The sequence below is a fragment of the Ranitomeya variabilis genome, chromosome 3, assembly GCF_051348905.1.
Source record: "Ranitomeya variabilis isolate aRanVar5 chromosome 3, aRanVar5.hap1, whole genome shotgun sequence".
Lineage (NCBI taxonomy): Eukaryota > Metazoa > Chordata > Amphibia > Anura > Dendrobatidae > Ranitomeya > Ranitomeya variabilis.
The window spans coordinates 418,882,709-418,906,240 of record NC_135234.1 but is presented as its reverse complement, the minus strand read 5'-3'; the positions used below and the strand labels follow the sequence as shown (position 1 = coordinate 418,906,240).

Below are 23,532 nucleotides of genomic sequence, written 5' to 3'. Positions count from 1 at the left end.
ATGAAACACAGTGGACCAACACCAGCAGCTGACATGGCACCCCGCACCATCACTGACTGTGGGTACTTGACACTGGACTTCAGGCATTTTGGCATTTCCTTCTCCCCAGTCTTCCTCCAGACTCTGGCACCTTGATTTCCGAATGACATGCAAAATTTCCAGTGCTGCTTCTCTGTAGCCCAGGTCAGGCGCTTCTGCCGCTGTTTATGGTTCAAAAGTGGCTTTACCTGGGGAATGCGGCACCTGTAGCCCATTTCCTGCACACGCCTGTGCACGGTGGCTCTGGATGTTTCCACACCAGACTCAGTCCACTGCTTCCTCAGGTTCCCCAAGGTCTGGAATCGGTCCTTCTCCACAATCTTCCTCAGGGTCCGGTCACCTCTTCTCGTTGTACAGCGTTTTCTGCCACATTTTTACCTTCCAACAGACTTACCATTGAGGTGCCTTGATACAGCACTCTGGGAACAGCCTATTTGTTGAGAAATTTCTTTCTGGGTCTTACCCTCTTGCTTGAGGGTGTCAATGATGGCCTTCTTGACATCTGTCAGGTCGCTAGTCTTACCCATGATGGGGGTTTTGAGTAATGAACCAGGCAGGGAGTTTTTAAAAGCCTCAGGTATCTTTTGCATGTGTTTAGAGTTAATTAGTTGATTCAGAAGATTAGGGTAATAGGTCGTTTAGAGAACCTTTTCTTGATATGCTAATTTATTGAGACAGGTTTTTGGGGTTTTCAGGAGTTGTATGCCAAAATCATCAGTATTACAACAATAACAGACCTGACAAATTTCAGTTGGTGGATAATGAATCTATAATATATGAAAGTTTAATTGTAATCATTACATTATGGTAAATAATGAAATTTAACACTATATGCTAATTTTTTGAGAAGGACCTGTATAGATCTGATATTGTATTTCTACAGTTCAAAACTGAGAACGATCACTTACTATGTGACCACTGGTTGGGGGAGGAAGGATTATGCAAGTAAAAAAAATAAAAAGCTAATTGAAAAGTCATATGTTCTTTTTCATTGAAAAATTAAAAATAGAAACCAAAGTACGGTAATCTTTGGACAAGCTTTTAATGTGTGTAAATGTACACTCTATAGTCTGCTAATATCAAATACAGTCAGCAAAAAGTTCTTAAAATTGTTATATCCGGCTACCTTAATATCATTCTTCAGTAAATATCCAATATCCTGAAGAGGTGTTGTCCGTTTCTCAGGTCTTGCCTGAATCCCAGTGCTGATTATAGAATAAAATGGTTCAGAAAGAGCAGGATCAACACTCAGGTAATGTCCTGAAGCCATGGCACGCTTCACAGTCTCACCATCTAACCCATTCCATGGTAGAGAGTCTATAAAATAAAAATAATCTGCATGTTACTAGATGAATGAAAAAATAAAACAAATGCCCTGGAAAGATATCTGTCACGGGTTTACTGCGACAGAGAGGAGCCAAAAGACTGCAGCGTCTGATATTTCCTACTCCTGCACTGGTTAGAAGCACTTCACCTTCATATTAAACAGTGTAAATTTCTTTAGGCACTCACTGCAGGGGATAATCTGCTCTGTTGAATGCTCCTGAGCATTTAGGCACTCAGCTGTGCATTGTTAGCCACTCCTATATAAACTAGTGGCTAGCACTCATTGTCAGAGCTAGCTTATGCTGCATAGCTGGAGGTTGTTGGTGGTTATTATTATTGGAGAAGGCATTTGGTGGATTTATCTGTGACTGTTGCCAGCTTTGGAGTGTGTGATAATTCCCTTTCTTCTCTTTGGTTTAATCCCATCCTCCACTCCCCAGTGCATCCCTATGTTATTTGTGTGTTTATACCAATACGTTTGGTATTTTTTGTTACCCCTGTTTGTATTAACTTGTTAGTCTGGTTGGTGTACTGCGGTGCACTGTTACTCCACTCTTCCCTGGGTGGGGTAAGGGTACAGACTGAGGGCAGATTTAGGAGCTAAGGCAAGGTACGTGGCCCCGGCATCTTCACCATCACCAGGAGCAGGGCGAGCTAGGGCACCCTTAGCCTTAAGGGAGAAGGAGCCCCTGGTTCCGGGACACCCAACAACAGAGTTGTGGGATCACATGACAGTATAAAAAATCCATCTGATTTTAATCCAGAAAAGTAAGATGATTTTTTTTCTCACAATCTGTTTTTTTTTCAGCAGCTACAAATCTTTTACAAGACCATTTACCTATATATACCTATTTTCCTATATTACATAATTGCAATGTATCTGTACAATCAGATGCTACACTGTGGCATACAATTTTTTTCTCAACCTCATAAGACTTGAATGTGTGAGCCTCATCCGAGTCAAATTGCTGCGTGCTGCGATTTTTGTTCACAGACAGATTCGGTCATCTGCACGGCCTCATTGAATAACGTGGGTTATTTCAATAAAACTAAAGTAGGTACAATAATACAATTCACAAGGGCTCCCCAAGTACTATTTCAGGTACCATTAGTATTCCTTCTAAAAATAACCTGATAGAGTCCCTTTAACCTTAGGATTTAAAGAGCTCTGTGGTTATAGGTCTCTGGCGTCTATTATTCTGTGCTGGGATGAAATAATCAAATCAGATGTTACTTCTGATAACATCAGATGCTTGTCTACTGTTACACCGGTTTCTGTTTATTGGCTGCAGCGGTGACATCACAGCTACAACACACATCATCACTGCAGCTAATCACTGAGTTCAGCAACTTGTGTGCTCGACATGGGCACAGCTGCTGAGCTCAGAGCAGCTACAGCTTGTACTGAGCAGTGTGAGATCTCAGCAGGAGGAGGGGCACTGAGGAGCTGTTAATCCGGCTATTCAGAAGGAGAAAGAGATAAACTTTAAGAAAAAGATTGTGCAGACATTCTTCTGTGGACTTTCACAAAAAAAAAATCATCCTTATGAGGTCTAAGGGTATGTGCACACGTTCAGGATTTCTTGCAGAAATTTCCTGAAGAAAACCGGAAATTTTCTGCAAGAAATCCGCATTTTTTTTTTCGCGTTTTTTTCGCGTTTTTTTAGCATTCTGCAAGCGTAATTAGCTTGCAGAATGCTAAAGTTTTCCAAGCGATCTGTAGCATCGCTTGGAAAACTGACTGACAGGTTGGTCACACTTGTCAAACATACTGTTTGACAAGTGTGACCAACTTTTTACTATAGATGCAGCTTATGCAGCATCTATAGTAAAAGATAGAATGTTTAAAAATAATAAAAAAAATAAAAAAATGCTTATACTCACCCAGACATCTCCTCACCGGCGTCCGTTCCTCTTCCTATAGCTGGTCTGTGCGCACAGGACCTTCCGTGACGTCATGGTCACGTGAGCGGTCACATGACCGCTCACGACCAATCACAGGACAGTGACGTCATCGGCGAGGTCCTTCACCGCACATCAGCTACAGGAACCGAAGCGACAGCGTGCAGTGGAGGCGGGAAGACATCGAGGGTGAGTATAGGACTATTTTTTATTTTAATTCTTATTTTTTGACCACTTATATGGTGCCCAGTGCGTGGAGGAGAGTCTCCTCTCCTCCACCCTGGGTACCAACCGCACATAATCTGCTTACTTCCCGCATGGTGTGCACAGCCCCGTGCGGGAAGTAAGCAGATCAATGGACCCCTAGGTGTGCGGAATCCCCTGCAATTCCGCATTTTAATGAACATGTTGCTTTTTTTTCCGCGATGCGATTTTTTCGCGGAAAAAAAGGCTACATTTGCACAAAAAATGCGGAATACACTTAAAATAATGGGAGGCATATGTAAGCGTTTTTTTCGCGTTTTTATAGCGAAAAAACGCGAAAAAAACGCGAAAAATACTTAACGTGTGCACATGGCCTAAGAGATCTATTTAGTAATGTATGTGGGTTGTATTGTGAAACGTGGTGACAGATCCACTTTACAAACCTAAAGGAAGAAAGGAACATAAATCAATGTACCTGTTAAACTTTCCTGAATCACTGCACAAAAACTGTAAAGATCAGACTTTAGAGTACCAGTTCTTCCTGCAACAATCTCAGGAGAGGACCAGCAGTACAACTGTTTGGGTATTGGGAAACGAATGATACCATCACACTTCTTGTTATCTTTGCTAGAAGACAGATATAGATGTTAGAAAATGTCTTAAGAGTTCATTGGTTAATGATTAGTGATGAGCGAATATACTCGTTACTCGAGATTTCCTGAGCACGCTCGTATTTTTTAGTGCTCGGAGGTTTAGTTTTCATCTCCGCAGCTGAATGATTTACATCTGTTAGCCAGCATAAGTACATGTGGGGGTTGCCTGGTTGCTAGGGAATCCCCACATGTAATCAAGCTGGCTAAGAGATGTAAATCATTCAGCTGCGGTGAGGAAAACGAAATCTCCGAGCACAAAAAAATACTCGGAGGACCCCCGAGCGTGCTCGAGAAATCTCGAGTACCGAGTATATTCGCTGATCACTATTAAAGATCCTTTTAGAAAGGCAGAAAAGCTGTCTGCAACAAACAGCAATCGATAGCGCATGTATGCAGGGCACACGAGTCACACAGAAAACAGGCAATCAGTGATGAGCAATTCTTTTTTATGTGTTTTGTTGAACATTAGGAATTTTTACACTGGGCAAACATCAGGAATGAAAATGTAAATAATCATCAGGCCATTCATCGCTCCGTGTAAAAGCTGCTTATAAAAGGGTTGTCAGACGTATAATAAATTTTGCAAATACTACTATATTTTAAAAATGCAAATCCAGTTACTAATGAAATGTAAGTACTACAGCAGAGCAGATGTTCTCATTTCAAAAGTGACACCGTCTCCTCAGGCGCAGAACATCAGCGACCTCCAGTAAATAATTCTGCGTGCGGCATCGTGCTATTTTTTAATGCCACCCACAGTACAATTGGATCTCACTGGACAGGACTAATCAGATGAACGGGACAGAAATTTCTGTTCCAAATGTTCCATGTGGAAATACAGCCTTACAAGTCACCCTTAATGTAAAAGCACCATTCCAGTGGAGGCGTGGAGTCACTAATGTAAGTTCTCTGCCCCTAGTATTGTAGACACCAGCCGCCGTCTTCTGTTCTCTGTGCTGCTTTAGTTGTCTGCTGCAGTTTGTGACCTGCTGCATCGCTTCTCAATGTAAGTCTATGGGAGCCAGAACAAGGCCAGAACGAGGCTCTCATAGACTTACATTGAGAGCGTGTGACCGTTACCTCTGACTTATGGTCAGCCACAAGATGGTGGAGCGTTACCAGAGCGGTGTCGGGAAGATCAGGAAATGACGCCTTGATAAGTAGATTACTAGGGACATGGAACAGAGATTGGTGGCACCACTCCAGAACTGAAGTTAAAAAAAACACTGGAGTGGTGTTTTAATGCACTGTATGTTATAGTGGTATTCCCATCTCCAAGATCCTGTCCCAATATGTAGTAGGTGTAATAATAATAATAATAGCAAATACCCCCAATGGACGTGTAGTATAGTTCTTCTGATTCACTATGTTGCTTACCTCATGTGCAGGGCATTGAAGGACCTTAGGTATCCAGGGTTATGACCTCTCATATAGTGACAGTTAGACAGCTCTTAGTGATTGCGACCATGAATACCTAGGCTACTGAAACACCCTAACTGGGGAATGCGACATAGCGAATCTGAAGAACTATACTAAATTTCTAATTGGAGGTATTTACTAATATTCTGATGATTGCACCTAGTACACATTGAGATAGGATCTTGGAGATGGGAATACCCCTTTAAGCTTTTATTTCTAACTAAGAAATAAAAACACCAATAAACTGGAGCATGAACAAAGCAAAGGAAGACTTTATATCTATACTTGCCAAAAGTTATTATAGCTGTACTACAAAAAAAAATTCTACGCATGAAAGTCTATAAGATAACAAAATATTCTGCACCTTTCTACCATGTACTCAAAGTTGCTGATCTTGGCTCTGCCTGCGGATAGCACCTGAATGGCATGTGAAGAGAAAGCGCGATGGATGAATCCACGCCAGTGAAGGAATCCGAGAGCCTCAGTCATCTGAAGGAGAATGTGGACTATGGTTCCATGGTGCAATACTGGGTATTCGAAGCGCTGGAATTGCCGAAAATATTAACATTAAGAGGAGAGGAAGGATTTTAGCTCATTTAGAAAAAGTGCAAAAACCTGGTGCCAATATCTGTGCTGGGAAGATGCCAGCAAAAAACTGATGCCAGACAGGAGGCTATGTTCACACATTGCGTTTTTTGCAAATTAAGAGCTGCATTTTCCACTACCAGCAAAGTCTATGAGATGTAAGAAATCTCATGCACACACATCGTATTTTATCCTGACTGAATTGGAAAACTGCTGAGTTTTTACAAACGGCAGCATGTCACTTCGTTCAGGGATTTTTCAGCATTTTTCTCCCATAGAAAGCAATGAGTAAGTGCAAAAATGCAGCAAAAGTGAGTCAGTGATATCTACCGTTATACGCTTACTGTATGGTGGCAATGTCTTTGTTGGTTAATGACCAGTACGTTGGTATTATAACTACCGTATGTGCTATTAGGGTCTGGCGGAAGTTATTGTTTCTGATATTACAGTATCTTATATATAACAATGGATGTGGCCTTCTGTCAGAAACCGGGATTGGCAGCGCCTGTGCAGTATGGCACCGCAGTCAGCGCATGAGCATACCACACTACAGCGCCATTTTATGGAATTTACAGACACAGTCTCTTCAACAAAATGGCGCCGATATCGCGGGCAGCGCATGCCTTGACTCTGGTGCCATTGTATTGAAGAACTGTACTACAATGTCAACATAGCAGTGTACAAGTGCCGACCACAGGGATAAGCTGGCGCGTGGGCACTGCTATGTTGGCATTATAGTACATTACTTCCATAAAATGGCACCAGAGATCGAAGTATGCGCACGCGCTGACTCCGGCGACGTTTTATTAAAGTAATGCACTACGCCAGTACACTGCCAGTCATTGTCATTACTCCTATGGCCGGAGCGAGCGCACTGCTATGTTGATGTAGTAGTACATTACTTTAATAAAACAGCACCGGAGTAAGTGCGTGCACACACTGCGATCACTGGTGCCATTTTATTGAAGACAGTGTATAAATGTACCAATAAAAATGCCCACCAACCGGGCATAGCATGGTTTCAATAGCTAGTTGATAATATTGGTCTTGGCACAGTGTCTATGTATGTGTACTGTATGTTGGCATTATTCCATAACTATGTGATATTATTATATGATCATAGGATTGCGGTATTATTTAACCTCTTATAGCGGTATTATTGGTACCAGTGGTCTTGCAGTAAATAGATTTCCTCCAATGTCAGGCAAGGTCATATTTGTAACACAGACCCCCTTTATCTGGAGACGTGGGTGTGGGGAGCCGCATGGGCCTGGCTGCTTTGAAATGTCAGGGCTGGAATTCAATCCCAGTCTGGCCCTGTATACTTTGCATTTAAGGCTGCTTTACCAGTAATAGAAAAATAAGAATTGTGCATCCTGCATATATATTACATATTTCTTGACGTTACCCTTTCATGTAAGATGTTGTAGAAGGAGCCAATGGTGACCCGCTCAAACACCAGTTGTTTCCTCTCCAGTGAAGGTGATGTAGACAGCGCCAAGAGCTGGAGAATGAGAGGATGCTGCAGGTGCCTGTGGAGCAGGAGAGCGTCAGGCTGGCCGGAGGACAAGTCACACTATTTCTCTAATCCTCACAAGTACAGAACAGTGTTCACAAAGTGAGACAGAACCAGGTTTCCATTTGTAGAATCTTCTTACCCCCTTAGTGATGGGGCCTAATTCCATCTTATCAAACACCTTATTTTTTCATCATCTCATTCCAGGAACCATAATATAGGTATTTTTAAGTCAATGTCGCTGCATGAGATGTTTGGGTTTTTTTTGCGGGATAAATTGAGTTTGTCAATGGCAGCATTTAAGGTTACATACAATTTATTACCTAACTTTTATTACCGTAACTTTTTATAGCGAGAAAAAGAAAAGAACCGCAATTCTGCTGCTGTATTTTGATGTCTTAAAAAATGCACAAACCGCACAAATAAAATATTAGGTGCCAGAAATGGGCATTTTATGACACATAGACAGTGATTCATCAAAGCATTTTTACTGGAGATTTCGGGTAAAAAAAGCTTCGGAAAGTCATAATTTTTGGGGGGCGCAAAGTGAGAGTTTCATGCCATTCTCGCCCCAACTCCGACAAAGAGAGCGTGGCAACCTCAGCAAATTCATGTCGAGCGGCGGTGTTCCCTACACCACAAATCTGACTACAGCAGAGGCTGGAGTAAGGTTTGTGGCACGGCACACATGGCGGCACGGCACACATGGCGGCACGGCACACATGGCGGCACGGCACACATGGCGGCACGGCACACATGGCGGCACGACCTAGGTGCTTTGCATGATTCAGCAAGAGTCTGTGTCTTAAACAACCGCTGTCCGAGACAGTAGCATCTACTATTCCCGGACAGCAGTGAGACTCACCAGCACTTTGAATATGAAAACAAGATCAGACCTCATATGACCTATTGTACCCAATGACTACACAGAGACAACCAGTGGTCAGCATTAGACCCGACACTACAATTGTCAGTGCGTACCAAAATATCACCATATATGAAAGACTTTTAGTCTACGTCCCCCACGGTCAGTATCAGCAGCGCTTTGGATGCAGCACATGTCCGCTCCATCCAAAGCGCTGCCGGCTTTTGAGCGCAGGTGATTCCGCATGTGTTCATTGAACCGTGCGGAATCACTGCGACCAATACATTGGACTGGTGATATTTACCGAGCGTCTCCAGAAGATAAATAGACATGCTGCAGTCTGGAGAGATGCCCCACATGTCTGTCTCCGCGGTGAAGCCGGAGGTGTCCGTGCACACATAGTGAAGATGAGATTTCTTGAAATCCCATCCACTATGCTGTAACATCTGGACACTGTGGATGTACACAGCGTCCAACCCACAGCGTTTACTGACCGTGGGAACATATCCTTATACTGTAGTTACCTAGAAATTCTGTGCACATTAATCCTCCATCACTATCGAACTCTTTGCATGTGGAGTATACATACTAGGACATTTTTCTCCCTTCCCATTTTCTTAAATTTTCATTGAAATCTATTTCTACACCATAGTCACCTTAATACTGCACCTTAATATATCTAGACAACACACATAACAGTTAGTACAGTAAATACAACCCCTGGGTATTCTTCCCATAGCGCCATTTGGAATTTGCTTTTCATATTCTGAAACTTGTAACTTTTACCATTTCCCCCAATGAAGATGTATAAGGGCATTTTTTTCACTGGCAGAGTAGTCGGTTTCAGTGGCACCATTTTATAGCACATACAGAGGTTCAGCACATTTTTTTACCCTTTTTGACAGGTGGAATCAAAAAAATGTGCAGCTCTTGCAAAAATTAGGAGACCACTGCAAAATGTTCAGTTAGTCTGATTTTTCTCTTCATAGGTATATTTTTCTTTAAAATGAAAATTGTTCTTTTATTCTATAAACTTCTGACAACATGTCTCCGAATTTCCAAATAATAAATTTTGTATTTTTTTTCTGAAAAGGAGAAATGGTCAAAATTAAAAAAACAAAACAGTGCTTTCAGACCTCAAACAATGCAAAGAAAACAAGTTCATAATCATTTAGAAACAACAATACTAATGTTTTAACTCAGGAAGAGTTCAGAAATCAATATTTTGTGGAATAACCATGATTTTTAATCACAACTTTCATGCGTCTTGGCATGCTTTCCACCAGTCTTTCACACTGCTCCTGGGGCAAAAATGAAAGCAGTTCTTCTTTGGTTGATGGCTTGTGACTATCCATCATCCTCTTGATTACATTCCAGAGGTTTTCAATGGGGTTCAGGACTGGAGATTGGGCCGCCCATGACAGGGTTTTGATGTGGTGGTCTCATAATTTTTGCCAGAGCTGTATATTTTTTTTGTCTTTCTAAACACCGCTCAACATTCAGTAAAACGGACGTGAACTCATTTTCTCATTTTTGCAGGTTAATGTGATATGGACAATACAAAGTTTATATTGCTTTATCATGTATTACAACTTTAACACAAAAAAGAAACTGATTTCTCTGAATGCTGCTGAGCTCTGTATAACCCCGCCCACACCTCTGATTGGCAGCTTCCTGTATACACTGTGCATAGGTGGAAAACTGCCAATCAGTGGTGGGGGCGGGGTTAAACAGAGCTCACAAATATAGAGGACTACACGTCAGCAGTTTTCTAGTCGTCTAGTGATAAACACCTGCTGATAAAACAGTGATTTTTATCAAAACTACAGCAAACAACCCAGTAAGTGACACATTGCTGTAGTCAGGATACTTCATGCTGTTCTCTGCTTAGGTGGCTCAGAATCTTCAGTGCAGATGTGACCATAGCCAATAATACAGGAAAAGTTACTGTAAAGTAAGAAGAACGCCTTAAATAAAGAATTACTAACCTCATATTCTCCTCTTCTGCTATAAGAAGATCAGCAAAGCATTTGTTATCCGCCATGTCACTTAACCCCTTAACTGTAACTTCAGTACTTCCCCACAGCAAACTGTAAGAATTGAGAAGGATTTTTGGAAATTACAATCAATGAAAGTTTAATTAACACAAAAATAATTTGAAATCGTTTAGGATCACATAACAGGGCAGAAAAGTACTAACTTCAATGACATTTCTTGGATATTGAAGATTAGGGGATATACAAAAGGCCAATGACCAAATGCGATAGAGAAAACTGAAGAACTATGTTGCCATCAGGATTCATAAGACCTAATGCTACAGATACCAACAGGTATTAGGTGTTGTGAATTTGCTTTTTGCTCCCTCTAGTGGTTACTAGTTTTTTGACTCTGGTTTTTCTGTCATTCCTTTTATCCGCACCTGGGTCGTTAGTTAGGGGTGTTGCTATATAAGCTCCCTAGACCTTCAGTTCAATGCCTGGCAACGTAGTTATCAGAGCTAGTCTGCTGTGCTCTTGTCTACTGATCCTGGTTCCAGTTATATCAGCTAAGTCTGCCTTTTGCTTTTTGCTATTTGTTTTGGTTTTGTATTTTTGTCCAGCTTGTTCCAAATCTATATCCTGACCTTTGCTGGAAGCTCTAGGGGGCTGGTGTTCTCCCCCCGGACCGTTAGACGGTTCGGGGGTTCTTGAATTTCCAGTGTGGATTTTGATAGGGTTTTTGTTGACCATATAAGTTACCTTTCTTTATTCTGCTATCAGTAAGCGGGCCTCTCTGTGCTAAACCTGGTTCATTTCTGTGTTTGTCATTTCCTCTTACCTCACCGTCATTATTTGTGGGGGGCTTCTATCCAGCTTTGGGGTCCCCTTCTCTGGAGGCAAGAAAGGTCTTTGTTTTCCTCTACTAGGGGTAGCTAGATTCTCCGGCTGGCGCGTGTCATCTAGAATCAACGTAGGAATGATCCCCGGCTACTTCTAGTGTTGGCGTTAGGATTAGATATATGGTCAACCCAGTTACCACTGCCCTATGAGCTGGATTTTTGTATTCTGCAGACTTCCACGTACCTCTGAGACCCTCGCCATTGGGGTCATAACAATTAGGTATTTATTGACTAATACCTGTTGGATTTTCATTATATTAAAGAGGTTGTCCACTACTTTTACACTGATCGCCTATCCTTAGGGTAGGTAATCAATGTCTGATTGGCCGGGATCCGGCACCCGACACCCCTGCTGATCAGCTGTTATCGATGGTGACCGGAAGTAGGCCATCAGTGTAAAAGTAGTGGACAACATACAGTATATGCAGCCAAATAGAACCCAATGAAAGGAGCAATTTGTTGTTATCAGCAGCTCTGACACTTTATATATATGAGGCAGAGTGTCCTTCCATATATTTGGAGCATCTGCATACAAAACCAAAACTTAATAGATCCCCAGTGATCTTAAGACCTGGATAATGGATCTTTTCTTTGGAAACTCCCAGCAATTAGCAAATCATCACCTATTCTATGAAAAGAGGCTAAGTCTTAAGGGGATCTATCAGCAGGTATTTGCTATCTAATCTGAGGGCAGCATAATATAGGGCACAAGACCCTGATTCTAGAGATGTGTCACTTACTAGGCTATGTGCTGTAGTTTCAATACAATCAGTTTACATGTCTGGTGCAGTGGAGTCAGGTTTATCTGTTTAACCCTGCCCCCACCACAGATTAGCAGCTTGCTGACAATTCAGTGTTCACAGGAAGCTGCCAGTAAAGGTACCTTCACACTAAACGATATCGCTAGCGATCCGTGACGTTGCAGCGTCCTGGATAGCGATATCGTTTAGTTTGACACGCAGCAGCGATCAGGATCCTGCTGTGATATCGCTGGTCGTTGAACAAAGTTCAGAACTTTATTTGGTCGTCAGACCGGCGTGTATCGTCGTGTTTGACACCAAAAGCAACGATACAGCGATGTTTTACACTGGTAACCAGGGTAAACATCGGGTTACTAAGCGCAGGACCGCGCTTAGTAACCCGATGTTTACCCTGGTTACCAGTGTAAAATGTAAAAAAAACAAACAGTACATACTCACCTTCGCGTCCCCCGGCGTCCGCTTCCCACACTGACTGAGCGCCGTAAAGGGAAAGTGAAAGTACAGCACAGCGGTGACGTCACCGCTCTGCTGTTAGGGCCGGCGCTCAGTCAGTGCAGGAAGCAGACGCCGGGGGATGCGAATGTAAGTATGTACTGTTTGGTTTTTTTACATTTTACGCTGGTAACCAGGGTAAACATCGGGTTACTAAGTGCGGCCCTGCGCTTAGTAACCCGATGTTTACCCTGGTTACCCGGGGACCTCGGCATCGTTGGTCGCTGGAGAGCGGTCTGTGTGACAGCTCTCCAGCGATCAAACAGCGACGCTGCAGCGATCGGCATCGTTGTCGCTATCGCTGCAGCGTCGCTTACTGTGAAGGTACCTTTAGTGGTGCGAGCAGTGTTATGTAAAGAGCAGAAATCTTAGCTCTGCTACATCTACATCAAGCAGTCCAGTAAGTGATACATTGCTGAAATCAGAATTTTTTGCCTTATCTTATGCTGCTTTCGGATTTTACAGCAAAAACCTGTTGACAAATCCCTTTAAGGGTACGTTCACACAGGACTTTTTTGCTGCTTTTTTTTGCTGCTTTTTTTTATGCTAATTTAGGTGCGTTTTTTGGGTACGTTCACACAGGACTTTTTTGCTGCAGATTTTTGCTGCAGATTTTTGCTGCAGATTTTTGCTGCTTTTTTTATGCCAATTTTCAGCTGCTAGGACACCTCACAATGGCTCTTCACACCTTACTACCAGGAACTCCCTCACAATAGATCACAATCAGGACACCTCACAATGGCTCTTCACACCTCACTAACCACACCCCTAAGCTCTTGGCTGTGAGATCCCTTCCTGCTGGCCATGATTTTCTGCACAAAAAACGCAGCAAATAATGCTACATGCGTTTTTTCAGCGTTTTTGCAGCGTTTTTTTCATCACCCATTCAAGTCAATGGGTGAAAAAACGCTGCAAAAACGCAGCAAAAACGCTGAAAGAAGTGACATGCCCTATGTCCAAAAAAAGCAGCAAAGCAGAAAATACTGATCAAACAAAAAACCAACGTGTGTGCATGAGATTTCTGAAATCTCATAGGCTTTACTGGTACTGTAAAAAGCAGCTGAAAATTAGCATAAAAAAAAGCAGCAAAAAAAAGCAGCAAAAAAAAGCAGCAAAAAAGTCCTGTGTGAACGTACCCTAAATGATGGGAATTTCACGTTAAGGCCAATTTCACATGGTTTGTGTACATGAACCGTGCTCAGATCGGAAACCCATGCAAACTGCTGAGACGTATCACCCATAATAACTGCCAGGTCTTCCAATGTCAGAACAGTTCATGATTCATGGATGTGTGAGTCCGGCCTAATACGGAACATGTAATAGTCTTACTTTGTCATGGTCATATATGGTCCAGCAGCAAAGGAGAAGGTCGGCTTGCCTTCTTCCCGTACAAGGCTTTTTTCTTCAATGAAGGGCAAAGTTAACAAAAATCCAGCTTGCCCATTATCTCTAACACAAAACTGAAATCAGAAGACAAAAGTTGTTACTGTAACGCACGACCCATTGGAACACATTTAGTTAAAAAGTGTTCAAACAGCGCAACGCATTAAAAAGCTGCCACATATGTACATCAGATGAATCATCCCTAGTACAAGTGATCTTCTGACAGCCAAAACCCACCAAATTCACATCTTATTCAGGCAGATTCCACCTGAAAAAGCTGCAAAAAAGGCAAAAAGAATGAACATATGAAGCAATGTAAGAATGACTTGCTGCATGTATGTTCAGATTTTTTAGTTTCTTTTAAAGGCTTCAGGTTTCCAAAGCCACACAGTGGTTAAAACAAGTGATGCCACCATTATTCTAGTTTTATACATACAAATATACAAAAAAACTACAGGTCACCAAAGCCACCGCCAAAAAAAGTGTAAAAAAAGGCAACAAAAAAGACGCTACAGAAAAAACACCTCCATCATTTTTCTGAAGCGTCATCTGATTTAAAATCTCAGTGGGCACACAACCTAAGGAAAAATGCTCACTGCAGTAATCTGGCAAAACAAGGATGCCAATTTGTAAAATGTTCAGCCATTTCGGCTCTTCTGACAGCCTTAGGTTATGAGTTTCTGACGCCGCGTGTTTTCATTGCGTACAAACCGTGGCGCCTTCCAGTTCCAGCAAAGTGGATGGGATTTATAGAAACCTCCTGCCCACCGTGCTTTTATTATACTCAACACAAGCTGATCTGCGATGAGTGTTTGAAATCCGCAGCATGTCAATTTCTCTTGTGGGTACGCGGAGTTTTCTGTGCAGATTTTTCAGCATGGAATTGCACAGATGCCAAAAATCTGAAGGTTCAAACGCATGTAATCCGCACATGACAGTATCAATAAAGTTTTCTCAAAGTTAAATACCAGGAGGTACCAAAAACAAAGCAGCTTTATTTCAATCATAACACATCTAAAAGAGATAAAAAACACAACATGAAACCTGATAAAAATGCATGTAAAAAAAACCACACACACACAAAAACGTAATGAAAATACGCAAGTAACCTAATTTAGCTAATAGGAGCAAAAATACTACAACACCAAAAACTCATCATGGGAACCTATCCTTTGGGTATGTGCATATGCTGTATTTTCCGTTTATAAAAGCAGCACAAAAACACCCCATAAAGTAAACATGATGAACAGCAATGTCAATACGATATTGCTGTGCACGTATTCAGTATTATTTCACTTCTTTGAACCACTTTCAGCCTTTGAAAATCCGGAAGCAGTTTAAAAGAGCCGGTTAGGGGGTCTGTCCAGATAGGATATATTTAGTCAAATGTATTTTTGGATTTCCACATTGTTACCCTATGCACAATGTCACATGGGCTATTTTTCATACAGACCTTAGTTCTGTGTGCACTAAAATCGGTGCATGTTTTAGTCTGGTCCGATTTATAGACCAGACTAATACATGTAAATAGCAGGTAGCCACCAGCAAAAAATATTATTTGCCTGCAGCCAAAACGGTAATGTCTAATAAAATACCATTTTAAACATGATCGGCAGAAGAGCGGGTGCAGGGAGAAAAGGCACTTATAGTCTCCCTGCAACTAGTCATTATTAGTCATCAGGACCACGACAGGGCTGTGAACAGTCTCAATGAGCGCACTATAATCATCCCCTCTGCTTCAAAGCAGAACGGAGCAGAGGGAGTAATTACAGTGCGCTCATTGTGGGAGTAATTACAGTGCGCTTGTTGTGAAGCGAGCACTGACGGTTCACAGCCCTGGTGAAATCCTGATATGGAAGTGAGCGGCTGCAGTGAGAATATAACATCATATTCTACCTACAGCCGCACTTCCAATTAGCCTGTCGCGTATGTTTAATCCCTTCCCGACATCCACCGTACATGGGAGCTATGACAGCAGGAGGTCTGTTCAAAGTGCTTGTGCCTGGTTTTCAAAGGCGACCAGGATTTTTGGCAAATTCAGCAACGCAATAATATTCCTGTATACAGTACAAGTGACTGCAGGTTCAAGATCCCTAAGGCTACGTTCCCACAACGAGCTTTTGGTAAGGCTGGGTTCACATTGCGTTTACAGCAGCCCATTCAACACATACGGTAACAGGCTGCTGTAAACGCAAGTGCCGGTATGGCTAGTGCAGATAGAGCATCTGCTAGCTCTATCTGCGCTAGCAGTGACGGACCCGGAAACGCTGCAGCCCGCGTCTTTAGGTCTGTCACTCAATGACGGCACATCCCTAGCGCACGCCCATTGTGGGCGTGCGCTAGCGATGCATCCGACATAGGAAGTAATGGCGGCCTTAACGGACTACGTTACACCGCGTTTATGCCGCTGTGTAGCGTAGTCCGTCTAACGGACACCCATAACACAATGTGAACCCAGCCTAAGTTTTCGATGTTGCAGATTTTCTGCAGCAATTCTGTACCTATTAGGTAAATCAGGTTACTTTCGTTTTATTCATTGCAGTTTAAAGGGAACCTGTCACCCCCCCCCAGGAGTTTTTAACTAAAAGAGCCATCTTGTGCAGCAGTAATGCTGCATTCAGACAAGGTGGGTCTTTTAGTTCTGGTTGCTGTAACTGCCGAAATAATCAGTTTTGTAATTTGTCCTAAATACCTTTTCTTCAGTCAAGGAGGCCGGCGTTTCCCCCCGGCTGCAGACGCCACACGGCCGTCACTCAAATCTTCTTGACGCTGGGCGCCGCCTCCTCACCGCTGTTTTGAAATGAGGCGGCACCTGCGCTCTTTTCTCCTGCCTTGAGCAGGCGCAGTGAGCGCTGCCCGTCCATCCTCATAAGCAGTTTAGCAGACTGCGTCTGCGCGGCCGCCCTGCCTGTGAATCCCAGCCCCGCAAAGTCTTCTGATTTATTCTCACTGCGGGGCTGGGATTTACAGGCAGGGCGTCCGCACAGGCGCAGTCAGCTAGACTGCATATGAGGATGGACGGGCAGCGCTCACTGCGCCTGCTCAAGGCAGGAGAAAACAGCGCAGGCGCCGGCGGAGTTCAAAACAGCGATGAGGAGGCGGCGCCCGGCGCCAAGAAGATTTGCGTGACGGCCGTGTGACGTCTGAAGCAGGGGGGAAAGGCCTGCCTCCTTGACTGAAGACAAGGTATTTAGGACAAATTACAAAACTGATTATTTCGGCAGTTACAGCACCGAGAACTAAAAGAGCCACCTTGTCAGAATGCAGCATTACTGCTGCACAAGGTGGCTCTTTTAGTTAAAAAACGCCTGGGGGGGGGGGGGTGATAGGTTCCCTTTAACTGTGTTTTTACATGATTTTTCATCGCGTTTTTGACTCTGTGGTTTTTTGTCTCTTGTTGGTGTGTCATGTTCGAGATAAAGCTGCTTTGTTTTTGATACATTCAGACATTTTGGTTCTAACAAAACTTTATGTGCGGAAAACATGCATTTTTTGTACAAACCTACATATGTATAATGGGCATAGGGTAAAGGGCCAATAAGCACAATAAGATAAGAAAACCGATAAGAAAGAGTGCAAGGCACAATATCTGTGGAAAATAATGATAAATAATGATTACAATGGTATATACAAAGTTAAGATATAAGATGGGTATTGACATCATACAATCACAAATAAATGTATGGATCAATACAAAAGGTACACAGTAAAGATACAGTCACAATATTGAAAACAGATACCTAATGAGAACTAGGTCCAGGAAAAGGTATTAAATCTAGTATGCTGATGTGCCAACCAAAAAAAGTGTGAGGAAAAGGAGATGTCAGGCAGGAGTGAATATACAAGTGCTTCTCACTAAATTAGAATATAATCAAAAAGTTAATTTATTTCAGTCCTTCAATAGATGAGTGAAACATATATTATATAGGGTCATTACAAACAGAGTGATCTATTTCAAGCATTTTATTTATGTTAATGTTGATGATTATGGCTTACAGCCAATGAAAACCCAAAAGTCATTATCTCAGTAAATTAGAATGATTAACAAAAAACACCTGCAAAGGATTCCTAAGTGTTTAAAAAAGTCCCTTAGTCTGTTTCAGTAGGCTCCACAATCATGGGTAGAATTGCTGAGTTGACAGATGTCCAGAAAGCAGTCATTGACACCCTCCACAAGGAGGGTAAGCTATAAAAGATCATTGCTAAAGAAGCTGGCTGATCACAGAGTGCTGTATCCAAGCATATTAATGGAAACTTGAGTGGAATGAAAAAGTGTGGTAGAAAAAGGTGCACAACCAACCGGGATAACCACAGCCTTGAAAAGATTGTTAAGAAATGGCCATTCAAAAATTTGGGGGAGATTCACAAGGAGTGGACTGCTGCTGGAGTCATTGCTTCAAGAGCCACCACACACAGACGTATCCAGGACACGGGCTACAAGTGTTGCATTCCTTGTGTCACGCCACTCATGACCGATAGACAACGCCAGAAGCCTCTTACCTGGGCTAAGAAGAAAAGGGACTGGACTGTTGCTCAGTGGCCCAAGGTGTGGTTTCAGAGTAAAGTAAATTTTGCATTTAATTTGGAAATCAAGGTCTCAGAGTCTATATGAAAAGTGAAGAGGCACACAATCCAAGCTGCTTGAGGTCTAGTGTGAAGTTTCCCCAGTCAGTGATGGTTTGGGGAGCTGTGTCATCTGCTCGTGTAGGTCCTCTGAATTTTATTAAGACCAAAGTCAGTGCAGCCGTCTACCAGGAAATTTTAGAGCACTTCATGCTTCCCTCGACTGACAAGCTTTTTAGAGATAGAAATGTCATTCTCCAGCAGGACTTGGCACCTGTCCACACTGCCAAAAGTACCAATATCTGGTTTAAAAACAACAGTATCACTGTCCGCGGAGGCTCCAAGCCTCCCTACTGGTACATGAACAGCGCTGCAAACGGCACCCTGGGCTGGCACGTCCGTGCAGATTAATATGTGACCGGCAGGAGGCCAAGTAGATGGAAATAGACTAGTCAGCGTTTATGGTAAACGTACCTGTAGTCCGTGTGCCTTAGCACAATGCCGGGAGCAGGGCTGAGCGCAGCGATATGGGTCGGCGTGTCCAGTGTCCAATGTAAAGGTGCGGTAATGACTCAGAGAGTCCCGACGTGAAACTGCACAAGGGCGCTGGAGAGAGGCTACGTAGAGCCAGGGAAAGCCCCGGCCGGTGGCGTCCCTGGATACGTGCACGAAGGAGGATGGCCGGCAACGGGCCAAGCGTGTGACGTCACAGCCTAAGAACTACAGAGCGGCAGTGGGACAAGGTAGTAACCAACGCGTTTCGAAGGAACAGCGACCTTCTTCGTCAGGGTTACCAGGCCCCTGCAGATCCGAAGAATATGAGCCAAGCCCCTGTCGATCACCTCCCCGAAGCCACGCCCATACGCCCAGTACATAAATGGCAATCTAAATCCCTTATAGTGCGGCTATTGGCATAACAAATGGTGATCACCAAAAATAGGTTGCGTGCAATGAACGCGCGCTGTAGAGTGGTTGTTTACACATAAATAGAAGAAAAAGAAAAAACGCCAAATGCCTAAATAATACAGCCTACAAAAAAAAAAAAAAAAAAAAAAGTGCAGCTGTGGTAGGAGTGAATAAATATATAAATAGCTAAAAACAATTTTAATGGTTTAAACAATAAAAGAGACAACTCCTAATGTACATAATCCTAAAATTTAAGTAGTATAAATAAAAACATGACACTGGGCTTAAAATGCAATAAAATGAACCAGTAAAAATAGGAGACACCCATGTGGCCCTATACTGAATTAAAAAGCATATAGTTCTAACCCATAGTTGAGGCCCTTTGGTGCAAGACAGTCCAAGGAAAAAATCCATTTGGACTCGGTTCTTGACATGATCTGTATTAGGTTGCCCCCTCTTACGTTCTGCTGGATTTTTTGAATCCCAAGAAAACGCACATCCTTGGTGGATTTACCGTGTTTCTCACAAAAATGTCGCGAGAGGGGGTGGCCTGTAAAACCTCTTTGAATGTTCATCAAGTGTTCCTTTATTCGTACCATGAGGGGCCTCTTGGTGCGACCAACATACAATTTTTTGCACGGGCACTCAATAAGATAAATAACTCTTGTGGTAGAGCATGTGATACTCACCTTGATTCTGAACTCCTTCACGGAGTCCGAATCTTTAAATGACGTGCAATGGGTCTTGCTAAAAGAAGTATTTCTACAACCATAACACATGCCGCAAGGCATAAATCCAGGCCTAAAATTGTTCCGGCTGCCTGGACGTGATTCCTGGTTAACATATGACTTAATTGTGGGGGCTACAAAACTGCCCAAAGAACGGGCCTTCCTAAATATGAATCTTGGGTCACTCGGTAAATAGTCCCCTATAATTTTATCCCCTTGCAAAATAGACCAATGTTTGCGGATAATGGACCTAAATTTAGAGTGGTCCGCATGATATTGTGTGATGAAGGGTAATCCGTGGATTTGGTCACATATGCTCATAGCAGTGGAATTCTTGCATTTTTCTTTATACAGCAGGGAATTCCTTGATGTGTCCCTCACCTCTTGTTTTGCTTGTGCCAGTAATGAACATGGATAGCCCTTATCAAGAAATTGTTGGGTCAACACCTCTGCTTCCAGCGTTGTTTTTTTTTTTTCTTCTATTTATGTGTAAACAACCACTCTACAGCGCGCGTTCATTGCACGCAACCTATTTTTGGTGATCACCATTTGTTATGCCAATAGCCGCACTATAAGGGATTTAGATTGCCATTTATGTACTGGGCGTATGGGCGTGGCTTCGGGGAGGTGATCGACAGGGGCTTGGCTCATATTCTTTGGATCTGCAGGGGCCTGGTAACCCTGACGAAGAAGGTCGCTGTTCCTTCGAAACGCGTTGGTTACTACCTTGTCCCACTGCCGCTCCGTAGTTCTTAGGCTGTGACGTCACACGCTTGGCCCGTTGCCGGCCATCCTCCTTCGTGCACGTATCCAGGGACGCCACCGGCCGGGGCTTTCCCTGGCTCTACGTAGCCTCTCTCCAGCGCCCTTGTGCAGTTTCACGTCGGGACTCTCTGAGTCATTACCGCACCTTTACATTGGACGCTGGACACGCCGACCCATATCGCTGCGCTCAGCCCTGCTCCCGGCATTGTGCTAAGGCACACGGACTACAGGTACGTTTACCATAAACGCTGACTAGTCTATTTCCATCTACTTGGCCTCCTGCCGGTCACATATTAATCTGCACGGACGTGCCAGCCCAGGGTGCCGTTTGCAGCGCTGTTCATGTACCAGTAGGGAGGCTTGGAGCCTCCGCGAACGTTGTGTTTGTTTTATCATATGCCTTTATGGTTTGTGGCATCATATTGTTGTCTCTAGTGCATCCCCTTATGCGCGGTCTCTATTCCCTTTTCTAGATATTTCTTACATCAGGGGTGGCGTCCACCTGTTTTTGAGTCCAGCTGCTGAGGGAAGTATATAGGTTGGCAAGCGCTGGTGTGTCCAGTATATAGATTTAACAGTATCACTGTGCTTGATTGGCCAGCAAACTCGCCTGACCTTAACCCCATAGAGAATCTAGGGGTATTGTCAAGAGGAAGATATACGTTAATGACTTTATATAATATATGAGTTTCACTTTCTGTATTGAAGAACTGAAATAAATTAACTTTTTGATGATATTATAATTTATTGAGAAGCACTTATAAGTAGACATGCACAGTGGCATACAAATAATCTCACCAGTCAGGAAAACTGAACCCAACACAAATTTTTTACCTGTGGATTTTGCGCATTTAATGTAAGTCTATGGTGAAAGTCTGTACATAAAACTCAGCGTACCCACAATTGACAATGTTGAAACTGACATGTTGAAGTTATGAAACCTGAACCACAGGTCATTTCATGCTGAGAAAAAAGAAGCAAAGTGGGCATGAGGTTTCTATAAATCCCATTGACTTTGCTGGAATTGTCATGGGCACACAGCATAGGGGGACTAACAAATATGGTTAAAAGTAAAAAAAAAAAGTTTTCAAAATATGAAAAACAACATAGAAATTGAAATCATCGCACTTTTACACCATTAGAAATGAAGATATTGAAAAAATACACAACTGGTATCACCGCATAAAATTTCACAAGATTTTTTACCACTAAAATAATAAACTGGACACATTTTGTATCACCGTAATGGTACTGAAAAGGAGAATCATGATGCCCGGTTATTTTTACCACACAATGTAAACCGTAAAACCAATACCACAAAAACAGACTAGTGTGTTTTTGGCAATTTCACTGCACTTGGAATTTGTTAAAATTTGGTAAAATTAATTGTGTAATTCAAAAGTGCAACTTATCCCACCAAACACAAGTCCTCATAAGTCTATGTGGAGAGAAAAATAAAAAAAAGTTTTGGCTCCTGGAAGAATGAAAACCTAAAGTCCGGGTCACACTAGCGTAGAATACGGATGAGTACTATGAGAAAACATCACATAGAACTCAGACCAGTGTTAATTTATGGGGCAGCTCACATCTGCGATTATTTTCTCATGTCGAATCGGCATACGAGAACAATCGCAGAATGCTGCGATTCACACCGACACTCGGCCGAGTCTCGGCTCACTCACACCCATATAAGCCTATGGGTGTGAGTGATACTGCGCACATCACTCAGATATCGTCCAAGTGCAATGCGATATACACCGACGCAGGCAGTAGAGGAGATGGAGAAATTACTTTCTCCGCCTCCTCCGCAGCTGTGCTTCGATTCTCTCTGTGCATGACACTCGGCTCACGCTTGCAGCAGAGCAGGAGCCCAGGGTCATCAGAATATCGCATTCGATGCTCTCGCATCGGACACCATGCACTAGTGTGACCCCGGCCAAAAATGGAAACTGGGCGCGTCAGGAAGGGGTTAAAACTGTATTTATGTGCAGATTGCCACTATCCCAGTAGGTAAGTACTGCTTTGTGCTTTCATTTCAATGCTCAGAGGCTCCCTTTAACCCCTTCAAACCCTCAGTCCGTTTTCACCTTCATGACCAGGCCAAATTTTACAATTCTGACCACTATCACTTTATGTGGTAATAACTCTGGAACGCTTCAACGGATCCCGGTGATTCTAATAGTGTTTTCTTGTGACATATTGTACTTCACGATCATGGTAAAATTTGTTCGATATGACTTACGTTTATTTGTGAAAATATCGAAAATTTAGCAATTTTCAAACTTTTAATTTTTATGCACGTAAACCAGAGTTAAAGCAAACCTGTCACTAGGTTTGTCCAATATAAGTTATGGCCACCACTTATCATGGCCGATATACAGTACAGACCAAAAGTTTGGACACACCTTCTCATTTAAAGATTTTTCTGTATTTTCATGACTATAAAAATTGTACATTCACACTGAAGGCATCAAAACTATGAATTAACACATGTGGAATTATATACTTAACAAAAAAGTGTGAAACAACTGAAATTATGTCTTATAT

The 23,532-nt window shown here is 42.7% G+C and overlaps 1 protein-coding gene across 1 annotated transcript in view; it reads right to left on the bottom strand.

Moving 5' to 3' along the window:
• The window catches only part of TEX14 (testis expressed 14, intercellular bridge forming factor), a 416,166-nt gene that overhangs the window by 160,289 nt on the left and 232,345 nt on the right, over positions 1-23,532 (bottom strand). Inside the window, exons 7-12 of the mRNA XM_077296342.1 lie at positions 13,970-14,100; positions 10,498-10,599; positions 7,537-7,660; positions 5,908-6,086; positions 3,947-4,098; positions 1,166-1,356 (exon numbers count right to left, since the gene is read on the bottom strand). Coding sequence (XP_077152457.1) covers positions 1,166-1,356; positions 3,947-4,098; positions 5,908-6,086; positions 7,537-7,660; positions 10,498-10,599; positions 13,970-14,100 — 879 coding nt within the window. The remainder of the gene's footprint in view (positions 1-1,165; positions 1,357-3,946; positions 4,099-5,907; positions 6,087-7,536; positions 7,661-10,497; positions 10,600-13,969; positions 14,101-23,532) is intronic.